The sequence below is a fragment of the Cataglyphis hispanica genome, chromosome 1, assembly GCF_021464435.1.
Source record: "Cataglyphis hispanica isolate Lineage 1 chromosome 1, ULB_Chis1_1.0, whole genome shotgun sequence".
NCBI lineage: Eukaryota > Metazoa > Arthropoda > Insecta > Hymenoptera > Formicidae > Cataglyphis > Cataglyphis hispanica.
The window spans coordinates 5959467-5980019 of record NC_065954.1 but is presented as its reverse complement, the minus strand read 5'-3'; the positions used below and the strand labels follow the sequence as shown (position 1 = coordinate 5980019).

Sequence of the window (20553 nt, the reverse complement as noted above, 5' to 3'; positions counted from 1 at the left end):
AGAGTGCATTTTAAACGGTCCATAAAATCTTCTCATGAAAATCTACTAACACGCGCGAAATTTCGCTTCTATTTATAGCTTACTCTTTTCTACAGGATTATAGAATGCGCGTATCAGTACATTTCACGAATGTAGTGTTGAATGAATCATCCCGCGCTCCTACGCATGATACCCCAGGGGCTTTCGAAGGACAATCCAATTTCCACGACCAGTCTTTCGTTTCAAGAATGTTGTTTTCTGCAGGTCGGGAAAGAGAGTGACAGTCTAAAAGTCTCGCGCTTCTTCTTTTTCAGCGATGTCACAGATCTCTTTTTCATTTCGCGAATTCATATCTTTATATATTATAAAGTGCTGTGTAATGAAATTTTAATTTTACTTAAAGATATACTAAAATATTTATTTTTGCTTATGTATGTATAAAACCTTGTAACAAATTTGTATTTTCACCTATTTCATTATATTACAACAATTATTGTATAAATTCCTCATAGAACTAAAAATATTCAACTCATTGAGAAATCGTCATTTATGTTTAGACATTTTATTTGATTTCATAAGGTTTTAATATATTTTAATATAAATATAATATATTTTTTTCTTATTTATAAATTACTCATAAAGTTAAAGAAATAACGCATAATTTATGATTTTTAATTTCATAAAGTTGTGTTGTACATAAATAGAGATCGACTTCTCTCTCTCTTTCTTTAAAACTTATACCTATTATTTATATGAGTACTAATACGAGACTATAACTTAAATATTGCGATTTTGTTCAACGTGATGAGACAAATTTTCCATATTCGCAAACCTACTAAAATAAATCATGATCGCAGCACGTAATCCCACTCGGAGAATCGTTAAATGGTTCGTGCGATTTCGTGTTAGTGAGAAACGATGTTCATCTAGCAACATCCAGCGAAGCCAAAGTAGGTTTACATCGCAGTTAAGTTTCATCGTAACATCCCTACGATAGTTGGATGCCGTGATGTTAAACCATCTTTCCTACAGTCAGTGACGACGTCGCGTCGCAAGGATTTACCGATCATTTGGCAAATGAAGACGAAACTACATCGTAGATTACGGAGCGAGAGTAAAGCAAGGACGCAATACAGTTTCGAGTAGTACCTTAATATATCTGTCGATAGACAATGGTTAACCATACTTGCCGCGACTTCGATAAAGTTAGGAAGAACACGTTCGCACATAAGCTTTACCATTTTAGATTTGCAAATAGCACATGCACGTACACTAGTGATATTTCTCGCTTGTTGAAATAAGATTTCATTTTTGAGATTATTCTTGCGTTACTGCCAATTATTTGCATTATAAACTCCAATTCTAAAGTATGCTTTCGAAGTCGCAATATATGGAGGCGCTGCTACGTATGTATATCTATGATTAAATGGAGGAGTCATTATCAAGAATAATTGAGCTTCAAAGAGTCGCTAACAATTGACTTTGTAATCACTGCAATCGAACGAAATGATCGTTAGCATTCGAAGCCTTCCTTCTCTCTGATCTCGAACGCGACGATGGATCCGTTTGTTTTCTATCGACTGCTACTTTGAACTTTCGATAGCACTCGGTCTATGACACGTGGAAGCTCTCTTTCGAAGTAAATTAAACGGAAATCGTTACCTTTCCTTTCCTTTTCTTCGTAGCGCATCTCTTTCTTCGCATTTCATCATCGCTAGAACTACGAGAGCATTATTCTACTTTGCACTATTGTTTGTAAGAAAGAATATATTTTTCAGAGTCTTCAGAGTTAAAAACTCTTTATTTATAACACGAGAGATTAAATTGTTAATGAATTCTTTGTTTACCGCCAGAAATAAACTCGCAATGGATCGTTATCAAGCAAAAATCGCGTTTCCACGAAATAACTGTTATAATAATATATTTTGCAATGTCAACTAGTGCAAACGAGCAAAAATATAATTTTAGAATTTTCAAGGTGATATATCTGTAATTTGTCCACAAAAAGAATGCTACATATATGTGACGGGTATTCAATACTTGTGCCCGCTCGCCGTGATAAAAATTTCCGGAAAAATAAATATTGCTCTGACGCTGGAGCTACATTCGTGTCAATATATTCACGCCCTAGCGATGCCTCGCGGTTTTTCGATTTTGTCGGGGCAAACAAAATTTATGAGTAAACCGCTTTACTGTAATGTTATAATGCCATCCATCCTCATCGATTATCACTGCTTTTAATAACTTCTATCTCGTCTCCATGAATCAATATCAATCGCGCGACAGATTTTGAAATATGTATGGAATCTTCTATCACACAGGCTATCTAGAAATAATTTCATATGAATTGACAAATTGTTAAATAAGCTAAAAACAAGATGTAAGCTACAATATGTATAATAGCTATATGTATAAATAAATTTATCCGATTCAAATAATTTATTTCGAAACTTTTAACGAGTAAATTTGTTCATCACATCATGGTAAAAATATTTTTAGAAAATAAATGACATATAAAAATTAATGGTATGAAAAAAATGTATGTTCCGTAGTATGATATTTCACACATTATTGAGATGCATCAAGATAACGTGAACAAACTGAGCAGCGCGAAAAAAAGAATAATGTGTGTAGTTAATTCACCGATACAAGCCATCCACTTGATGGAGCAAGCAAGCTCATCTTCGTGGGAGATAACGTCATGCGCGCACGATAGGTCGCGACAAAAGTTAACGAGATGGTGTTAATTAAATCTCGCACGGTTGATCGCGGGTGAGAAAATTTGACAATGGACGCGTCTACACGCCTTCACTGGCGCATAGAATATATATATATATATATATATATATATATATATATATATATATATCAGCTTGTCTGTGCACCGACGCGCACAACATCACTACGGTGGATCGGTCGATGGGCACGGCCGATGGTTGAACTCCGATGAATCGATGACCGCTTTTAGTAATGATGTGTACATGGCAGGCCATCCTCTCTCGATGGAACGCCATGCCGGGGTCAACGCAGAACGCCGCGACCGTACCGGAGGATCGTGTGTAGTGGCAGCCGGAGTTTGCCGAGGGGGACTTATTACGTCCCTGGAATTACCATATAAATTATCGCGTGATGAACCCGCCGGAGTGCGAAACCGTGCACGCTCCGGCCTTTGTCGAGGTTTTGGTTATGGTTAATCGGCCACGCCGTTTAATTGACATTCTGCACCGCAAAATGCCGCGGAGGCCGCCGCTACTGTGTGATTTTCTTCATCGCGCGGATCTATCTGTCGAGAGATGATTGACAGCCGCAGTTAGACCAATTCAGTCAAGTGTCGAGATTTTCGCATACTCTTGGGCTTACAAATCAGATTTTAATATCTGCCATAAAGGAATAACACGTTTCTCGTTTACCGTGTTCTTTTTTTTTTTGACTTTATATTGCTTTTGTCATTGCAAATGTAGACTTAATAATAATTGCTTAAAATACAAATTATATACGAGATGAGAGAAAAAATGTCTCTAAAACAAAATTCAAAGATAAAAAATAATCTTTATTGAAGAGCGAAAATTTACGTTAAATCAGCACCAACAATATCTTTTATTTAGCACATTATATATAATATAATTCTTGAATTAATACAACAAAGTGTTAAGAAATCTACGCGCAAGGTTGTAAATAAAATCATTCCTGCATGCAGTACGCGTGAACTAAATTATTTATGTTTTAAATAAATTATTTATGCGTTAATTAAATTATTTATATGATAATTAAATTATATAGCATGTGTCATAATTAACATGTATTCAAACCCTTATCGTGAAAATTGAGCGACGATCGACGGATGCGCGTTCTAATAACGTTATTAAAATTAAAACTGTATAATCATACCATATAATAATATCGAGGCAATGCAGAGGTAATCCATAATGAAAAGATGAATGAGCATTTAAAACTAATATTTAAGATTGCGCTCCCGTGACGAATAAGAGTACCGCGCGAGCCCGATGAATATGCAAAAGTCTTTCTCTAATCATATCTGAGTACACTGCCAGTTTATATTTCATGCATTCAGATGACCGTCTTACATTCCATCCTAAGGATGGCAACGTGGTGGACTTGAACAATGTCGCCTGCTGTTACCTTCATTAGATGCCGTTTAAAAATCCGGTCCACATTTCTCGTGAAATTCCCACAGCGGTATGGTATGCAAATCCCACTCAATTCGCACGAACATGGGGAAACTCTTAAAGCCTTTTATGGTATGCCTTCTCTAAGACTGAATTCGTGGTCTGAAAGTCGGAGTGCTACTATATTCTCTAGTATAGGGAGATATTACGAAACGACTTTTCGTGCAGGTTACACATACACTATGCAGCTGAGGATTTTAACCCCTTTCTAAGAGGTTACGCACGACACGTGCAGATTTATATTTACTGAGTGAAGAATATATGCACACACAAGTGTGTCATAAAATCTGACAAACTCTCCACGTCTCTTCCTGACAAGCAAACTTTTCTTTTATTTAATACAATAAATGAGGCGTAAAACTTAGAATTGTGTCCGTTCGTTACTTTTGCAAAAAAACAGCTGCTTTTATTGTTAAAAAGTAATGAAAAACTTTCCCATTTCTCATTTTGGTCCATTATTACAGAACTGTAACAATTTCTGAGCAATAATAAACACGTGTGAGATAAATACGTCTCGATATTGAAAACTTTTACCCTAATGCTCATCCTATATCTGACATTGGATGCAACCAACATATTCTTCCCTTCATCACGTTGCTTCGTAAGATTATGATTTTTGGCATTAATTCTGCTTCGTTGAAATTTGCCGAAATATTTAAAAATAATCATCTTATTAACCACAATAATTAATAATGATAAGAGAAAGACTTTAACGTGTAACATTTAATACTTTCTCTCTTCTGACGTTTCTCTTATCATTTATCTCTATCGTATAAAACTTTCCCACATTTAATTGTACAAAGTTCGTAATAAGGACAATAAACAGTTTTACTTTTTCCAATAGATGAATCTACGCAAATAAATAAAATTACTTTCTCGCTAATTAAATCAAAAAATGAATTAAATTAATGTATATTATTTTATGAGAACAAGAGAGTTCACGCTTTTTTTCCAAATTCATTACATCAAACTTTTATGTCAAAAGCAGATGATAATAGCAGAATCATATTAAGCTTGCAGTCAGCAAATCCGTGACAGCCCTCTTCGCAAAGCGCTTTATATTGCGCAAGTCCATTATGTTATCAGCCATGTGTGTTATAAGTTATAGCAATAAGAGCTCCCCACGGTTCGGATAGTCTGCTTTATATTTACGATCCCTTATAAAAATTTTCTATTAAAACGATAAATGCCGTTCATTACTGCGAAATAGGCAATACATTGTATAAAATAAAAGTGTAATGTTAGATTACTTATTTTCTTTCACCGTGAAATTTTCCTTCTATTACAATGGCATAAAAAGCTACATCTCAAACTTCGCTAATCACGTGCGTAAATTAGAGATTATTTCTTCGATCGTTTATTCGCGAAACTAATTTTGAAGCATCGGTTTATTCAAGACTATCTAGCTGAAATGATATAACTAAAGTTGATTATCAAGATTAAGGGATGAAAACTTTTACGCTAACAGCAGTTTGTATTCCAATAGCGCTCCACGGTAATTAAATATTTATTTAATGAGCAATTCAAAGTAGATAAGTAGAAAAAGTTGCTGCAAATCAAACTTGAAAACAATGTACAATTATAATATTTTCAAGATACATCTATTGATACTAATGTATTTGGAACGGTGGAATTATCAAAATTATTAATATTAATTACACTTTCGCATTTATTCTCTTCCATTGTTCTCATTGATTGATAAAATAAAATTTGTCACAAAGAAACGCTTATATTCAGATCAAATAATAAAGAGAGTCACAGGATATGAATGTCAAATTTACGAGTGATATAAAGTGTCATTCTTCGCATGTCATTTAGATTGTTTCATTGCCGCTTAATTAAGAATCAGGGTTATGTAAAATATCGATCAACAACGTGAAATCACGAAGACTGATAGGAGTGCTCTCGCTTTATTCGTAAAGAGGCACTCGACTGTGCTTGCGGGTTCTTCGTTAACTCGTCTCGCACCGCGGATGTTTTCCGATTCACTTACGGTTTGACAAGTCGCCCACATTCTCGACGCACTTACGCAAACGAAGGAAGATGCGAAGGGCCGAGGAAACAAAACATACATCGTAAAGTGCCCTTGTGTGTAGAGGATAGGACCTGTTAGTCGCTATTGAGGCAAGTGAGAAAAGTGGCTGTGAGAGAGATGCCTGATGATGCACAAGGGCGCGTTTCCAGAGGATGGCTTATCTCTCGCCCGGCTTTGCGAAGCATTGAGATTTATTAACGCGACGCCCGACAACGTTGGATGTCTCTCCATAAATTTCACGGTTGCAAATTTCTGGGAATTCGTGCCGATATGCTCGTGGTTATGAACCGTCGCGTTTAGCCCCTGATTCGGGATTACGACGGAATAAAGCTTGTCATTCCCAGCATGGCTTCCTCCATTTATGGCATTTAAATATTACAATGCTCGTCGATTCATTTTTAGAATGTACGCGCATAAGCATTGTGTATCAAATATGAATAATAAATTTATAATATATATATATATATATATATATATATATATATATATATATATATATATGTGTATATTATAATCGTTATATACTTTTACAAAATCAATTTGGCGCATTTTATGTGTGTTTGCCATATATACAGAATTTAATTTACTTCAATCTCATTTAATTTTCATATAATATTTGCCGAACAAATTCCCTGACCAATTCTGTCGAATACAGCCATTGGAGTAAACGGTTGTATTTATTTTCTTTTAGTGAAATGGAATCATGAGATTGTTTTTGTCACACTCATATTTATATCACGTTTGAAAGTCTGCAATTAGAATGTATCATTAACTATATAAAAATAAATATATGATTTTGTATATACATATGTATGTATAAAACATGATCGATATGCTATCTTTGCGTAATCAAGAATAACAACGAGAATTGGATTAACATTAATACTGTTCTTCGAAGACCGAAGACGTAACACGGCTATCTCTTTGATATATGTATAATATATATTAGTAAACTGAAATTTCATAGTCCAAGGAACAGTGAGTGATCTTAAGACATCGCTGTTCGATTCTCCCTTGGAGCATCAATCAGCGGCCCCTGCAATCAAGGGAGAGCAACGGCAAGCAAGAGGACGTCTCCATGGGAATTTCGAGAGGCATCCACCACTCAATTATCTGCCACCATACACATTCGAGATCTTATCGATCTATAGAGGTCTCTCGAAGGAGAGGGTCAACAGGAAGATTCTGTGGAAATCTAGACTCGCTTTAAACTTACATTTAACAAACATAAAAAAAACTTATTAATATTAACAATGAATTCATTGCCAATTACGTCAGATCGAAACAAAAATCGCAAATTAAAAATATAATAAAATTACTGTAAATAACTGTCAATTTATATTTTTATATAAAATATATCATCGCTTCTACTTTCGCATCAGATGTTTTTCCTTCACTATCGAAACAAGAAAAATATCCATTATCTTCTTTATATATTAAAACTGACAATGCATATCAATACATTCTATGGCTCAGACGTAAACAAGCCTGTCAGCATCCAAGTCAGAATTATCAGCATTGAATATCAGCAAATATCGAATATACAATTCGATTTCGCTCGTTCCTGAATGATTCTGAGCAACGGCCGTGAATGCCTAATGAGCCATTGTTGTTCAACGTTGACATGCTACTATTTGCGTTCCATGGAATAGCATCATTGTTATTCCATGCAACAATTTTCGTGTTGCGTTTCGTTCGTCATCTGTCGTTCTCATATGAATCTTAAGATTCTTTAACAGAAAGCTTCATATATCTTTTTTGTATTTTCATATACCTGTCTCGGAAATTAATGTAAAATTTACTTCACATAATATCTTTTCTAAAAATGTTAAAAAACTGTCAAATTGCAATTGTCACTATATAATAAAATCTATAGGAACATGCGCGTCTCTTTAATCGTACACTTTTTTTTTGTAGCACTTGATATTTGCTGGTACTTTGATTGTGTTGTCAGATAAATCGTCACTCACACTTGTTGCAGATGCTGTAGTGATGGACAGCGAGGGTACGTTGGGCCGCGGTCATGCAAATGGGGGCCGTGGACTGCGCCGTCAACGGTCCCTGGAATGGAGAGAACGGCGCGGTTATGGAGCTAGTGCTCAATCCAGTAGCGATGATGAAGATAACGCACGTCACGCAGTAGGGTCCGTGTCGAGTTCATCTGTTGCAAGAGGCGCACGTAGTCCCGGCCAAGTCTTTGCCTCCATTTTGGCACAACAATATGGCAGTAAGTAACAAAGTCTTTTTTTTCGTAAACTTAATTCTTTTTTTTTTAGCAAGCTTAGCAAAGAATGCGTCCATATCTCGCTCGTATATTTACAGAGAAAACATTGTATAATTTCATTACTTATGTGTTGAAATACTTTTATATCTTTCTTATTCTTCATTAATTTTAAATTTATGTTACATTCAATATAAAATAACATGTTCTGATGAATAAACTAACAATGAAATAGACATGTTTATATTGATACAAGAGTTGTATTTATATTTGCAACATATTATATATAAATCTATCATAGTCTCATGTTTGTTACGTTCAAACAAAACGATATGTATATATTTGCAATCGTTTGAATCTATACCGAAAACGTGATTCTGCCAACACTATGACGTTGTTGATCTTTTTTATCAATATCTATTTTTGATTTATGGTTGATCCTATTTTTATGAACAAATCTACTGATGTAATATTATGATATTTGTCCAATATAATGATTTTTCGATCAAGAGATGCAATTTTAACATATTGACACAACCAATGTCACTTGTTTTACTATATTGGAGAATATCTTTATTTAACGTATCTGTGTGTGTTTAACATCATGAAATGTAACTCAAATAATTAGTTTAATAATAGGTATAACACAAATTATAGAATTCAGTCATAATAATTAAAAATATACTACATTAATATTAATATGAAGTCAAATATCATTCGTTAAACAATACGCAAACATAATTAATTTTATGTAAAAATAATTTTGATATCTTGTCAAACACTTTTAAATATAATTAATGTAACAATCTATATTTTCTGAAGTATCTTCAACTGAATTATATTCCACCAAAACTCAATTTAAAAGAGCATTAACGAGGAAAATCTCTAAATATAATGAAGAAATTGTATATTTCAACAAGGATGACGAAAATTCAATGCCAGATTTCGTGCACAAATAAATGCAACGTATAAATCAATAAGAAACATTATCCATTATCTCGTTATTATGTACGATTGCGTGGCACGACTTTAACAACTGTTTTAGTTGCGGCGCGTCGGATTAAAGTTGCTTTTTTTTCTTTTATTTGATCCGGTATACCAATAACCAAGTTTTACGTACCTCGTCCATCATATTCCATCAAACACCCAGGAGCTCGCCCATTCAAACCGCTTCCCTTAATCTCGCCTCGGCTTTCCACCAAACGCGTAGATTAAAGGATTTACGAAATTAGTTTTACTTCCTCGCGTCGTCTACAAGTACTGCCGGATATTACGTTCGAAGACCAAGATCAAGATTGCTGCGCGCGGTAACCTTCTTCTAATATAATATCTAATATAATAAGCAAGCACGTTGAAAAAGTAAATGAAGCCTCGCGAGTAATAACTACCACACACGCGTTTATATATGCCCAAAATAACAAATTAGTCATTTTTATATTTTACTTATATAACTATTGACATATAATTGCAATATAAACACATTTGAGGTCTAACGATGATACAACGAACTGAGCCCCAAAGAATAATGCGATAAGTCAGGATAAGTTGTCTCATATGGTATTCCCTTATCTGCTCCCCTATATCTCTTTCGTCATTTCCCTCGCCGCTCCTCGATTCCCACGTTTCATCGATTCGTCTTGAGGTCGAACAAAGTAGGGAACGTTGCGCGTATATTCGACGATAGGGACGAACTCAATTAATACTGATACTTCGATTTATACTATATTTCTTGGTTGCGGTATCAAACGAGAAAGAAAGAAAGAGAGGGAGAAAGAGAGAGAGAATATCTAGCAGTCCACCTCACGTCTGTCTGCATTTGTTCCAATTCACTTGCTGCCGATTACCGCGCTGCCTCTCCGCACTGAGTCCACTTCGCCCCGATCCCATGTCGTCGTCCTACCCCATTTTCATCCCTATTCTCCCATTTCCTATGCCCTGTATCTTCACCCGACCCCATCCCTTCAATCCATCTACCACTCGACTCGACCACGGGCACGGCGCTGTGTCACGTAACCGCACTCGAAATGTATCGAAAGAGGCGATGTACCGACAACGTAACGACTCGCCTTTACTCGCCCGCAGCTTCTCTTGCTTGTTCAATTCTATTTGCCCATTTGATACGCACTCCATCGTGAATCGATATTATGCAGCTTTCCGATGTTTTTCGCTTTTGGAAGAATGGCCGCATGGACATTATTTCAAAATTTCATCATTTATTAATTCACCTTTCGATTACTCAATGTTTTTTTTTTTTATAATTAATGCACGATCGAGGGTTTTGTTCGTAATATATCGATTGTATGCCTCGAGGCATAATTAATATTAAGATTTTAATCGTTCATCTATGATCTTCATTGTCGATAATAAATTGAAAATAATCCGATAATTAAAATCACTCCACTTAATCGTATAATCGATAATGTATTATGACAAAAAAAAAGTTAAAACGTTTTTAATATGTATTTTCCAAATCATATTCACGTTTCATCCCCTTTACTCCCCTTAAAAGATATATTATATACGTCATTATCATCTCTATGATATAATGGAAAAAGATCTCTCCTCGTTCCCATGCCTTCTTAGCCAGGATCAAAATACCTATTATAGCTTTCCGCCAGACACGAACGAAAGTACCGTCTCTTTATTAATGGCATCCGATGTGTCACGTTACAAGAGGGCCCAAGCGTCCATATAGATGACAGCTCTTATTCTCCGTCCGCACAGTCATCAATATATTGATGTCCAGGCATGGGGTCCTATCTCCAGGCTAGCCAGGCTGGACCAGGCTTAGACATTATATTGTCAGCTCATTACCAGCAACGGTTCATATCACGCTTTACTACCGGAAAATGTTGTCCGCCGAAATGACAATATGCGCAGAGATCTCACATACGATGACACCGTATACGGTGCTACGTTATATCTCCAGAGATTATATAAATTGGTAATTTGGTATGACGAAATAGATATACAATTGCAGTCTCCGGGATTATTGCGCGAGTGCACACCTATCTGTTTATCGAACCGTTTCATTCGCGTTAATCAAATATTGTTTATACGTTATTCGATACATGAAGAGAGAAATATATTAATATATTTGATATTCATATATGTCTCATTGTTCAATATTTCGAGTGTTCACTTTTCCATTCCGATAAGTTTTAGAATCGATACATCGTGTAATCGATCGAAAGCGGCGCGTGCGCTATTGTCGCTATTTATGAGCCGATGCAGCGCAAATCTAGAGATAATCACGCAGAACGCATCATCTATTTATATTTGTGTCAAATATTTACGAATCACATATATGCCGTTAGATTTTGCGAATAACGATTGGTTGCAAACAGTGTCACGACCGACATGAATAAAATAAATTCGAAGATATCATAGCAAAGCGTGTTCTTAGTATTAATGGAAGCGGTAGCGAGAACTAAAAGCCGACTGCTTTCCCAGCTAAGACTCGAGATCTAACCGCGCTTGAGCTCTCCATCTGGCCTCCGAGCATTTTCAAGTTACTACATACCACGGACTCTTAGCTCCAATGTATTCTCAAGGATTTCAGAATACGAGGTTAAGCCATGGGTAAATTTTTAATGGTTAGATGGAAGTTCCAGCTTCGCGAAGTAATCGTATGGTATACGCGAAGTATCGGATATAGAGATTAGTTATAGAGATTAGGAATTCATGAAGATATAACCAAATCATTATAGCGCTAGAATATGACAGAATTAATAAAAGTTGCTATTTTTGCACAAATGTTATTAGGAGCTACAAACAAAGATTATATAATGGAATTCTTGCTCGAATGAAACCAGCGTGTGTACGTGTGTGTGTGTGTGTGTGTCTGTGATGTGTGAGTTGGAAACACTAAGACGCTAACGTACAGGATTAGATATCTGTAGTTCCCATAGCAGGCCTGGAAAATAGGTTAAAGCAACAGTCATTAGAAGATAATGCAAAAGTTTCGCCAAGAAAGAAAGCAACGGTCTACTGTTTCCACTTATTCCATCACATCAGAAACTCACACACTAGCGAGCATCAGAGCTAGCAGCTATCAAAAGTAATGAATAATTTAAAGATGTCGGATCGCATGATCGAAATTCACATGTCTAGGAATCGCTTTGAACGTCAAATTACGAGGGGGGAAGGTGGGAGGGAAGGCGGCTCTCTTTTCGTGCGATCGCTTGAATAATTGCGTTACAGACAGTCAATCCATTTAAATCACTCTATTGCCGACAAATGGTTCATTAAAATGCAGCAAATCGAATTCCTGTCGCGCCAATTGCGTAACGTAACGGGAATATCCCGATAAATTCTAATAAATCTTGTCGATGAACTTGCTGCTGGCGAATTGTGAGAGAGAAGAGTCACTGATGCGTTCGTGTACAAACTAAGTTTGCATTAAACATCACCAAGTGTTTTTTCACATACATTTGTATTCATTAATATTCAGAATCGTATTTTTGGGAAACTAATATATAATGCATACCGTTCCATAATAAAAACTATCACTGTCTTATTTATTTATAATCAGAAAATAGAATCGATATTAAAAATATCTATAAAAAAAATATTCCAACTCATTAAATTTATATCGCTTTGAATCTCCGTTTATAACATCAATTACACGTTCTCAGACTAGCCATGTGTGCGTGTGATTTTAAATGATCAATATTTTTTGCTATTATATTCTCCTAAACGTGTCACGATATAATTAAAATCACTTATGTTTGGTGCTCACGATCTTATGTTCGACTATGCATGTAATAGCGTGTAACTTGATACTGTGTACAAAGTGCTAACATTACATAGCTAGAGGTTCGGTCATATTCGCATAACGTAGAACCAAGATTGAAGAGGTATGTAAGATATAGGCCTACATGACCGTAAGTACCAGGACACAGGCTTGTGTGCTTGACTGAATGTTCCCGCTCTATATCCTGCACCAGGCGCCACCGCAACATGGTCTGCCATCCTGTGCCAGTACATATGTACGTGTATATATTACCAATAAATTTTCGTACAAATCCTCCCCTCTCCCCTCCCCCTATCTAACTCCCTATCATGCAATAACAGTACCTGTCGCCTCGTTTTTAACACCCCGTTATCACGTTAAGCATTTAATTATAACGCACTAACTGATAAATCATGCGTAAAAATGTTCATTCAAGATATTTAATATTAGCTTCAATATTCAATACTACTTAAGTTATTCAATAATATTATTGTTTACTAATGTTAATATCAATATCAATTGATAGCAAATAACGTCCTGCGAACGAAGCCGAAGTAGTGCGAATCAATGTTCGATCATACGTGTTCAAGCTTTCAATATATAATACTGTAAAAAATGTAGAAAATTATACAATAAAAAAAATAAATAATAAAATAAATAATAAATGTAAAATTATACAATAGATAATAAAAATTTATAAAATTTGTATTATTTAAAAATATTATTTAATAATAAGAAATATAATTTAAATAGAAATATATGTAGGTTTCAAAATTTTAAAAAAAATCGCAATTTTCAATCATTATCTGCTGTATTAAACTAAAATTGTAGCGAGTAATTACATAGTAATGATAATTATAATATTGGACCATTGCTTTCGATGCAGCAACCAAATTACTGACTATACACAAATTACAAACTGGATACGTAATCTCCTCTTACCAACAACTCCTTTTCCTCCTATGCTATGCTTGATCATAGAGCTCGTTTCAGGATTACGTACCAACGAGCGACCTCGCCGTAAATATCACTCTCGTTTTACGTAGATGCGGCTTCTCATCGGCAAAATAAACACGCCGGAGATAAAGTTACCCTAATGAGGGAATCGTGTCCCTTGCTCTACTAAAAATGATTTCCTATATTTATTATTATCTGCGTAATCAAGTTTCTTTCACGTCTTTTTTTATTCACGCAGAATAATCTCAACATATATGTATATATTGCGTATATATAAACACGCCAAAGCAAGACCTTTGTTTCTTGTAAACATTGGACTTTTAATTTTGGACATTGTAAACTGCTGTCACATATATACTTGCTCGATCATGATTTCATCAGATTTTCAATAGTAATCGGAAAGAAACTATACTTTTTGAAAGAAAAAAGATGGTAAATTATATTTTGATATTAAATTCACGCATGCAATTTGTGTGATATTTACAAGATTATTATAACTGTCAACTACTCACACAAAGACACAAAGATAGTGTAACAAATATCTAACACTTATGTTGCTTATTTAATTACAAGAAAAATTGAGATGGAGTATCAAGCACTTTGCTGCAAGCAATTAATATTGACTAACGATCTATGTATGTGGTTTAATGAAATGCGTTATTACGTTTCGGGATCGTCAATGTAAATATCTAAATGTCCATCCGAAAATCAACCGGGCATTCGCAGAGCTAGGACAGAGCAAGAGAGAGAAATACAATAAGCCTATATTGAAAATTACTTATATACGCATGGAATATAAAATTGTAACTAAAATTGTACAACCGATAGCATCACGGACAAAAATAATAAAATATTGGTCATATGTTCGATGCAAAAACGTTCATTCTTTTCTGTCACTCTGTTGATTATCTGAACGATCGTCGATTATATCCGCGCGCGGACGACGCGGAAAGACTGACGGCGAAGTTTCGCCGAGCGAACCGGTCCGTCACTCTGTTTGTCGCATCCGATACTCGCGAGTAAATGCCGTCGATGAAGAAAAGAAAAAGGAAAAAGGAGGGAAAACAAGCGTGGTACCCGATACCGGGTTTCTCATTATTTTAAGTGACTTCAGAGGCAACCCGGCGTGTATATGCGCACCATATATCACCACTTGCCACTCAGCCCTGCAGTATCGTATAATCGAGTTGTCAAGCAAACTACCCCTTACGGAGAATGGGTCTACTATCGTTGTCGCCGCCGCAGACGCCACCGACGCCATAGTAGTCGCCTAATGCACGCGTTATTACGTTACGCGCATTTAAAACTCCCCTCCTATTAACAGTTTGCCATCTCCTCTGTCGTCTCGATCGAATCCAAGGAAGGTAGCGGCGCACGAAATGACGCGCAGGTGTAACTTAGTTGTGGCGTGAGGTCGGATTTAATTCTAGAAAAGCTATTGTGTATGAGTCGCGAGCTCATAGTAATAATATGCAGACTTTGGATTATCTCTGCAGTATAAAGATTTTGCGAATAACACTCACTGCATAAACTTCATTTTCACGCAATTATTTTTATGGCTATTATGTTTTTAGATATTATATCGGAGTAAAAACACTTACGCTGATTTATAACACGCAATTTAAATTAATAACTTTTAATATCGATCTATATTAACAAGCATGTTAAAACAAGCATGTTTTAATAATCGAAGTAATGAATCGATATCGACGTGGTAATCAGTCGTGGTAGGCAGTCGTTATACATTAATCGAGATAATAATCGAGACGTCGAATTGTAACAATACGAGTATTATGTGCGAGCAAATTGTTTCTATCTGTAAATCGACTGATATCGTCCGTCGCATTATCATCCTCTATTATTCGCGAGTCGATTTGTTACTTACAGCCATCGTATCTACTTTCGTGGTCGCATACCTCGTCAGACGTATAAGCAGCGTTCCTATTATTGCTCGCTTTGATGTCGCCATGTAATCCTTCGAATACTGAATTAATTTCTGGATGCATACCGCGTCTGGCGCTCAACTACCGGCGCAATCGTCGTTATTTAAAGCGAACAATTATATCGAGATAATTTTACGACGTTTAACGTACATTACCGTCGTCCAAATGGATTTGGAGCGGAATAACTCGCGAGTATCGAGCAAACGTTACGCGATATCGAAATACTCGAGTATGTCTGCGCCACTATCTCGTTGGTATCGTTGCACTGGGAAAAAAGAAAAAAAAAAGAGATATAAATCGCTTCCTAGAACGAGAACACTCCAGAGGCCCGAGAAATCCGAGCGAAAAGCCGATAAACCATACTGGTTTTAATGAACTTTCATTTTTCCGCGCGAACCTTTGGGAATACAAGAATAACAATTTTATTTTCGCGTAAAAGAGACGGCGGGATCGAGTTGGAACGTCGCTATTTATTACTTTCGTTTCGAATCTATTTGTCGAGTCATAAAGAAACCGAGAAATATGCCAGTGAAATGTTTAATTAATGAAGAATTGTAAGAAGATTAAAAACTCTAATAACATATAATATTACATATACTCATCAAATTTTTATGATGCAAATACAAGGATTTTCTCTAATTTTTTGAAAATTACACCATAATTTCCATATTATCAAAGCGCTTTTTTACATGTGGGCGCATATAAATCTATTTCATTCAACTTTTATCAATGTGAATTATACAATATTCGTGCGGCTCGTACGCAGCTAGTAAAACGTATGCTCGCGAAGGAAAGCTTTGCACCGTGCGATTACGCGATCTGCTCGGTGAACATTGGCAAAATATTGCAAGAGACCTTCACATTGGAATAATAACAACGCGAACCGCACATCCATATTCGTTTTGCGGAATAAGGGCTGAGCCTACAGCGTAACTCGTGCGCGAGGTCACTTAATAATGCAGATGGAGAATGCCCCTAGTCCCGGAACATCATGTGTAAGTCATGATTAATATTTCAGTTGTCGACCAAGAGGTTGAGGTGAATGGGGAAGGGAGGGGGGAGGGGGATGGCGGGAAGTGAAGTCGGGAGGGGAAGTCCGGAGTATGAGGGTACCGACGGAAGGACTGACCATTGCAAAAGCATAGGAGGTGCGCGAAGGTTTCGTTGTCCGGTACGTTGTTAATTATTCGCAAAGGAAATTAATGCGTTCCTTGCAATAATTTACACCAACCGCGGAATGAATGGTGGCCAGACGGAATTATTCACGCTTCGTGGATCATAATTTCGGGCATAAGGTTTTAACGTCTCGCATGGAGATAACCAAGATGTCGGGACGGCTATTGCTAATAATATCACTGAAAGGATCTTATATACCCTTATCTGTTTGACGTAAGGAAAATGTGCGAGAGAATTTTCGTTAGTAAAATCGCCTTCAACATTCGAAATTTTATCATATATCTAGATAAGAGATAATTTTATGACAAGTAAATTTCGAGCTTTAATGCATTTAAATCTGAATTCTCTTCACACATATGTATACATTTTTTCCACGTAATTCTTATCAATCATTCATTATCAATAATAACTCAATTTTATTTCAAATCCAACCTGTTAGAAATCCAATTAGGTTAAAAAGATTAATGGCAAATATTAAATTTATCAAGCAACTCCATTTTATTCTAACTTACAATATCTTCATCTTTTCTTTAATATGCCGGATATATCAAAATGTTCATATAGGATGTCAGCTAAGTTTAACCCAAATTAAATTAGCATTAATATACTAATCGTAAATAAAAAATGCATGTATAATTGGAGATTAAAATCTCAGAACAAGACCAATTATTATTACGTTACATGAAAATGAAGAATATAAATGTCTTATGGTTCTATACGTAATTTAACGTCTTTCTTTTTCCTTTCACATTGCAAAATAATATTGTTATCAGTTCCTTGCTTTAAAATATCGAATAATTCTCTTATTAACAATAGCTTAATACTGCAAAATATATGTCCCTAAAAAATTTTAGCAAATTTTATATAACAAAATGTTAGACAGGTCCTGCAATAAAAAGCAGTAGATTGCAAATAGGTAGGATTGTAATGAATTTATCGCGGTCGCTCTTTAACAATGCGCGTCACTATCGTGCCGCTGTTTCGCCACTAACGATAACCTGGTGAAATACGTTTTGAGCTTGGCGTTTCCGCAGTGTAGCGCTCGAGACTTGGATTTTCTATTATCTATTTGACACATTGCTTGCTGCCAGAAAACTTGAGATTGTTTCACGTTGGAAAATGGGACTGTGTATATAGTACATTCAATTCTTATGTATAAAATTATAGGAAAGAAATCATTTTCTATTGCATCATTCATATTTGAGAATGTAAATTATAACGGTAAAACCTATGTATAAATTTTTAATATTATTCTTCAATATATTTTATTTTCTGTGCATGCATATGGATCAGTTGATCAGTTAAATTGAGCTGTTAATTTTGAAAATGCATGAGAAAAGCAGAAAAAAATACATATTTCTACGCATGACGTTTCGATTACTTAAATGTGTAATTTTATGAACGCATATTGAATGGATTCACTATATATAAACAGCATTGATTTATTTTCAATACGAGATATGTTTGCTCGAATCGACAGTTTAACATTGTATCTCCATAGTAATTAAAATATTACCATCATCATTTCGTACTATAATTTCCACGCTGATTTCGCAATGTTATATTAATTTAAAATTATATGAGTAATCAATTTATAATTAATTAGTTGTCATTTTAACAATATTAAAGTATTAAGTATATGTATAATATAACGGCAACAACACGTTCGTAATATTTAACTATTGCTAATGTCGCATATCTGTTGTATATCTCAATAAATATTTATTTATATAACTCTTCTACAACTCTTGAAAAATATTTATATCTTTATTATTGAATTTGATGTACCGTCGATGTACTGTGTTTATTATAATCCTTCTTTACGTTAAAACAGATTACTTTTTTTTTTTTTTTAAATGACAGAAAAAAAAATTGAAGAAACAAGAGAAACGCAAAAAAAAATTTCGTGATGGAAAGTTTGAAGTTAGGGGATCTTCTACCGATGCTATGCTATTCCGCGCCAACATCGTCAATAACGAAAGATATCGATATGTAATTCCTAGTTTCAAAGATGATGAGAAAAGTTCTCATGCCGTTCATAAAATATATAACGGATACTATTCATTACTGCCGAAGGGGGACTCAACGTAGTTGCCGGTCGCATGAGAAAAACAAAACATTAAATAGATGGGAATACTGCAGCGAACATTGAACTTCGAACCCTCGTCGTCGACTACGACTCTGTTTTCTATGAGAAAGAGCACAGAAGAAACGTAACAGACAATATTAAACTTTATTGTACTTTGTTTACAAGCAATCAGTAAAAAATTTTCGTATCAATAATTTTCCTAAACATTGCATGAATAACTTAGTTATTTTGAATTCTAAATTATTCTCATAATTTAAAAAAAGAATTTGATCTCACCAAAATATATTTTTAATCTAGTTAAAAATATTTTCATAAACCTATAATATATCAACTAAATTTTTTTTATGTTGAATCTTCTACATTACTTATACTATTACTTAATAAAAAAAGAAAAATTAAAAAGTCTAACTAATAAGTATTCTATAATAAAGAGTGTGTGAGACAAGTTAACGGAAATGCATATAACACGTGAAGCAAAGCTGATAGAATGCCAACCACAGTTGCGCTTGCATAATCGCCGGTATCTTTTCGTCGAAAGTTCAAAGGCAAAAAATTGCGCACACTCCTCGATTGCTCGAAGCTCTCAGACAAATACACATAGTTTTTCCTTTGCTAGCGTTGATAATATGTAAACCCTCCTTTTTTAATGATAAACAGAGAGAATTGACCATTGCTTGTATTCCTCTTTGCCTGAATGAAACAATTTAATGTAAAAATTGTATCCTACATTATATTTGTCACAATTCCTATTTTTCTCGTTATATTTTCCAAATTATGATTATAAGACTTTTAATAGGTAAAATAAAATAACGAGTATTTTAGATAATCTCGGAGCAAATTCAAATAATTACTTGTATTAAATGTCATAATTTTTAAGTTCCTAAAAAATTGATCGTAAGCATTGTTATTCAATAATTTTTTTGAATTTCATCTAATAATTTCTCTATCTCTATTTCTCCGTTTCAATGTCAGTGTTAGCAGTTGTAATTCATTTTATATTATATGTATTTCTTTAGACATAATAACGTAGTCTTTAATACTTATAACAAATTTTTGATATATGAGATATTCTGAAGCTTAATATCTTTTGATAAGTCGATTTTATAAGCAATCACAGAATAATCTTGTTCATTGCGGCTTGCATATTGGCCACTTATAGGATATAGGATAAAAAATGAAAAAAAGCTTATAAAATCGATAAATATTATTAAAATTCCATAGGAAACCATAA

At 34.8% G+C, this 20553-nt stretch overlaps 1 protein-coding gene and 1 long non-coding RNA gene across 2 annotated transcripts in view; one reads left to right on the top strand and one right to left on the bottom strand.

The window, feature by feature from the left end:
• The window catches only part of LOC126849324 (teneurin-a), a 420000-nt gene that overhangs the window by 129908 nt on the left and 269539 nt on the right, over positions 1-20553 (top strand). Inside the window, exon 4 of the mRNA XM_050591054.1 lies at positions 8183-8428. Coding sequence (XP_050447011.1) covers positions 8194-8428 — 235 coding nt within the window. The 5' untranslated portion in view covers positions 8183-8193. The remainder of the gene's footprint in view (positions 1-8182; positions 8429-20553) is intronic.
• The window catches only part of LOC126851544 (uncharacterized), a 223163-nt gene that overhangs the window by 129789 nt on the left and 72821 nt on the right, over positions 1-20553 (bottom strand). The window lies entirely within an intron of this gene.